The sequence below is a fragment of the Berghia stephanieae genome, chromosome 3 (assembly GCF_034508935.2).
Source record: "Berghia stephanieae isolate SIO BIC M18660-M18661 chromosome 3, UCSD_Bste_1.3, whole genome shotgun sequence".
Lineage (NCBI taxonomy): Eukaryota > Metazoa > Mollusca > Gastropoda > Nudibranchia > Aeolidiidae > Berghia > Berghia stephanieae.
Genome location: NC_088362.1, coordinates 41,970,494 through 41,975,493, shown reverse-complemented (window position 1 = coordinate 41,975,493; position 5,000 = coordinate 41,970,494). Strand labels below are relative to the sequence as shown.

Genomic DNA, 5,000 nt, shown 5'->3' with positions numbered 1-5,000 from the left:
ACTATCTATTCTATCGTCAAAATTTCTTCGAATACAGACACCATCATTTTTAGCATATTGGTTAAGGGTTAAACTTCCAGTAATCGAATATGACAATTAGAAAAACGATGTTTCGAAAGATCCCAAAGCTAGGTCAGTCAGTCAGAAATAACATAAAAATGAATAAATAAATAAATTTTTAAAATGAAAAAATGAAGAATGCACCCCCATTTCAAATAATCTCCTCCAAAAACAAAAAAGGGCGAATCAGTTACGAGTCAATGTGGAGGCGTCAATAAATAAATAAATAAATAAAATAAAATAAAATAAAACACACGACGCCGTAAAGACAACATAAACAAAAGACATTCTCAAGCACTTTGACCCGGGATTGTGGTGATTTTATGGGTCAGTTGACTTTTTTTAAAGAGAGAAAGAAAAAATAACCCTCACCAGAGTCTTTTGTGGGATATCCTTTCTCAAGACCTGAAAAAAGGGCAAATAGAAACTAATAATAATAACATGTTGAATCATCCGAAATTCGATAGAAATGTAAAGATGTGTCACGTTACTGTAGAACGAGATTAAGTCTCAATGGGATATTAGCTTTAGGGAACGATGAGTTGCTATTTTTCAAACCTGTTGCTATGCTATCTTGTGATGACAACCCCTCTCAGTCGTCATATGAATAATATGTATACATTTATAGTGAAGAAAAATTTGACGCCGTGGCGTTATCTTAAGACGTTAAAATGTAATTATCTATAAATTAGACAATAGACAATGAGTTCAGTTCATTTTTTCATCAACACTTGATTTTTAAATTCTTTATTGATCAACCTATCATTGAACGGGCACCTATGCTTGTTATTATTATAATTAATAAACGTGAGATTTTCCAAAAATGCCTGGTGTTCGATATTCCATTGGGCAAATGGTTGCCAAATGGATTTCAATATTTCAAAATGCAAGTTCTTGCATATGGGTAGATATAATCCATCTCATGTTTATTATGTTCATGATGAAGGATTCACAAAATTGACGAACACTGATTCCGATACAGTCAGCTCTTTTAAAAATGGAATTTACAATGAGCTGTCTCATGTTATGTGTGATTATGACTAATGACATGTAAATACTGATTTTTGTAACATTTGATATCGTTGACGTTGACATTTAATTATGATGCAAAACTTACATATTATATATAATTTCTAGATAGATCATTTTATTGTTTTCTTAGTGTCATTGCTAAAATTGATGTGCTATGCTGACTTGCGGACGCATCATGGGCATTGAATGGCCTTAGCCTATCTTGCCCATTAAATTTCATATCATCATCATCATCATCATCATCATCATCATGATCATCATCATCATCATGATCATCATGATCATCATCATCATCATCATCATCATCATCATCATCATCATCATCATCATCATCATCATCATTATTTTTATCATTATTTTAATTATTATTATTATTATTATTATTATTATTATTATTATTATTATTATTATTATTATTATTATTATTATTATTATTATTATTATTATCATTATCATTATTATTTTTATGATGATGATGATGATTATTATTATTATCATATTATTATTATTATTATTATTATTATTATTATTATTATTATTATTCTTATTATCATCATCATCATCATCATCATCATCATCATCATCATCATCATCATCCTCATCATCATTATCATCATCAATATCAATTCTTTACAGTGCATAATAAAATATTCTTTCCCATGACCTACCTCCTCGAAAAACAATGCAATTTTGGACACGAGATGTAGATGCAGGTTTTCACATTTTATCTGATCATTTAAAATTCAAATACATTTACTGAGAACCTGTTTCACTCCGTCATGTATAGCAAAATGAGGCGGCAATTCACAATGTTAACTTACATTTCAATTCTCTCATCCTGAGCTTTTCCATGTACCTTGCAATAGAGTTCCTTACTGGGCGTCTTTCACACCGTTTGTCTAAATTCTGTAGGCAGGCTCGAGAAGCTGGAATACGTCTGATGATTAACAAAAATTAAACTGAAATGTAAGGTGTAATATTTCCATAATTCCATAATACCATGAACCCATGGCCCAAACTCTCACACTACAACAACAACAAAAACAATAATAACTACTACAACTAGAACTACTACTACTACTACTACTACTACTACTACTACTACTACTACTACTACTACTACTACTACTACTACTACTACTTCTACTACTACTACTACTACTACTACTACTACTACTACTACTACTACTACTACTACTACTACTTCGACTACAACAACATCAACTTTACTACTACTACTACTACTACTACTACTACTACTACTACTACTACTACTACTACTACTACTACTTTGACTACAACAACATCAACTTTACTACTACTTCTACTACTACTACTACTACTACTACTACTACTACTACTACTACTACTACTACTATTGATTATCAGGCCTGCAAATAACTGCATGTCGACTCAAACCGTGGCCTTCGTAAAGTTATGGCCTGACAAAAAATGACGTCAAAATGCCAGTCTTTTGCCACAAAAGAAAACAAATCGTGAGTTGTATTCAATAGTTCAACCAAATAAATAACTTGTTTCCATGAGCTCTACTAACGACAACTCACTAGGCGTTGCAAATTCCATATAATGACGTCAAACTGCCAGTCCTTTTGGATTGCAGTGTCAGGCTATAACATAACGATGGCTACGCTCAAACACATAAACTCATAAAATACAACTTACAAGCATTGATCTTCTAGGTTTTGATTTAGTAGCGATTCGATATCGCTATAGTCAATTCCCATGCAATCATCTGGTTCCTTCATGCCACATGCGCTCTCCACAATTCCAAAACGCTCTGGAAAAAGAAAGTAGATGGATTGTTTATTATTTACACGGTCACAATGAGAACATTAAACACAAGATAATGATTAAACTTATTCTGTCAACTGAATTATTCTTGTTGCCCGCAATTTTGGCATAAAATCTCGATTACAGTTACCATGAGAGTAGTAATTTAATGTGGTCCGAATCTCCAACAATACGCGCTTATTAATGATTCTTCTATTTTATGATGGGGAAACCACGGACTTTGACCTCTAAAACATGGCCTCTTCATAACATGACTATTTTATTCGAAGGTCAATCGTTGGAGGTTTTCCCTTGTTTGTTTGTTTTGTTATTAGGATATTTGATGATATTGTTGTCAGCATTTTAAGATCATATCAAGTGTTATTTTTATTATACCAGGGGGCAGCGTGGCTCAGTGGGACGGTCTTTGCTTCGTACCCGAAAGGTACCGATCACCCGCCGTTGCACTGTGAGGCCTTGAGCAAGTTACCTCGCCCTAGCTGCGGCGCTGCACTGCGTCTGACCCCTGGGTTATTCCAGTCTTCTCTTGCTTGGAATAAACCCGAGAAACAAATTTCCCCTTGGGGATGAATAAAGGGAATTTTATTTTATTTTTCTTATTTTTTTTCTCCAAATCCAATCGATCTTAATCGATAATCTATTTATAGTCCATGACTAGGTTGATGGGTACTTGATGATGCAATCATCAAATATGACCGAAGGACGTGACGTCATATCAATATGGCCGACAGAAAGTGATTTAATCAAAATTGGCGCCTACAAAAACAAAAGGTTGAAATTATATCGATTCACATATCTCAATAATCTATTTTTAGCCCAGTTACATCGTGAAGTTTGGTATTTGTAACACAGCACTTGTAAGTCATATCAGCTGCTGACACAATAGGACTGAGACAATCCTTTCCTTTCTTTCAACCTGTCGAGTGGCCTCATATCCTACGATGTAGGATCATTTGTAAAAATTGTAAAAGTTTGTAACATGTCATCAAATATCTACCAAAATCGATCATGTCACTACACCGGGCTAAAAATAGATTTTCGATTCAGAGCGATGTCATTTAGGTAAAAATAGCAAAGGGTATGACCTAAACGTTTTGAAAAGGTATCAAAAATCAATTAGACAAAGAAAATAAACAATGGAAAACCCCAAAAAAGTTGACCTCGGAATAAATTAGTATTGTTACATAGTACTGATAATAAAATAATAGTATTAGATTTTTGAATTACATACATTTTATCGTTTATTAATAAATAAACGTTGGATATGGGATTACATAACAGCGTGTGTTTACTTTATTGATAATCAATGAATGTATGTAAAGTCGAGTGAAGGGAGGTTAAAAAAAAATCTATGAATCATTTCAAAATTATTGACTGGGGTGAAACGTTTACTGTTGCAACCCAAAAAGGATGATTAATGCGTACCATTTGAAAGGATTCGAACCTTAGTTTAAAGGGATATATTAATAAGTATTTCTGGGACGCAGTTAGTGCTGTATTACATCAAATATCATTTACATTCCATATGGCTTGAGTTGGATGAGAAGTGATACTAAGGGTGGGAAAAGTTGACCCCGAGATGCGTTACAATAATTAGTCACCCATATGACCGATGACCACCGTCGGTAAAACACACCTAACTTCGTTTCGAAACGGTATTAAGTCGGGATTCTCAATTATTTTTGGTGCCTAATCAAAGCTTATTTTATGACTAAACATTACATACCAAATTTATAAAATTCTGGTTATTCATAGCCAGGATATGACCGATTGAAGTAGAGAGAATGAAAAAAAAAAAGTTTTGAAGACATCGACTTTGAAGTTGAGGCACCTATTTACCGCACTGTCGAATCAATGGGCAAAGGTAACTCCTTGGATACGGGCATTGCAAATTTCACGAGAGAAATAATATTTGGCATGAGCTTAGAACATACATCTAATCATACGCACACATATTTTTGCAATAATCAAAATCGTTACTCTTGTAGTTATTTATTATTATGCAAGTTGCTCTTAAATTAATACAAAGATCATTAAGACTGCAATTTTATGAAATTGCTCACTTGTTGAAGGTTTTTGACATTTAACTAAACAAT

At 33.2% G+C, this 5,000-nt stretch overlaps 1 protein-coding gene across 1 annotated transcript in view; it reads right to left on the bottom strand.

The window, feature by feature from the left end:
• The window catches only part of LOC144967752 (uncharacterized), a 14,666-nt gene that overhangs the window by 5,579 nt on the left and 4,087 nt on the right, over positions 1–5,000 (bottom strand). The window contains exons 2-4 of the mRNA XM_078905343.1: positions 2,776–2,890; positions 1,914–2,029; positions 433–465 (exon numbers count right to left, since the gene is read on the bottom strand). Of these exons, the coding sequence (XP_078761469.1) occupies positions 433–465; positions 1,914–2,029; positions 2,776–2,890 (264 nt within the window). The remainder of the gene's footprint in view (positions 1–432; positions 466–1,913; positions 2,030–2,775; positions 2,891–5,000) is intronic.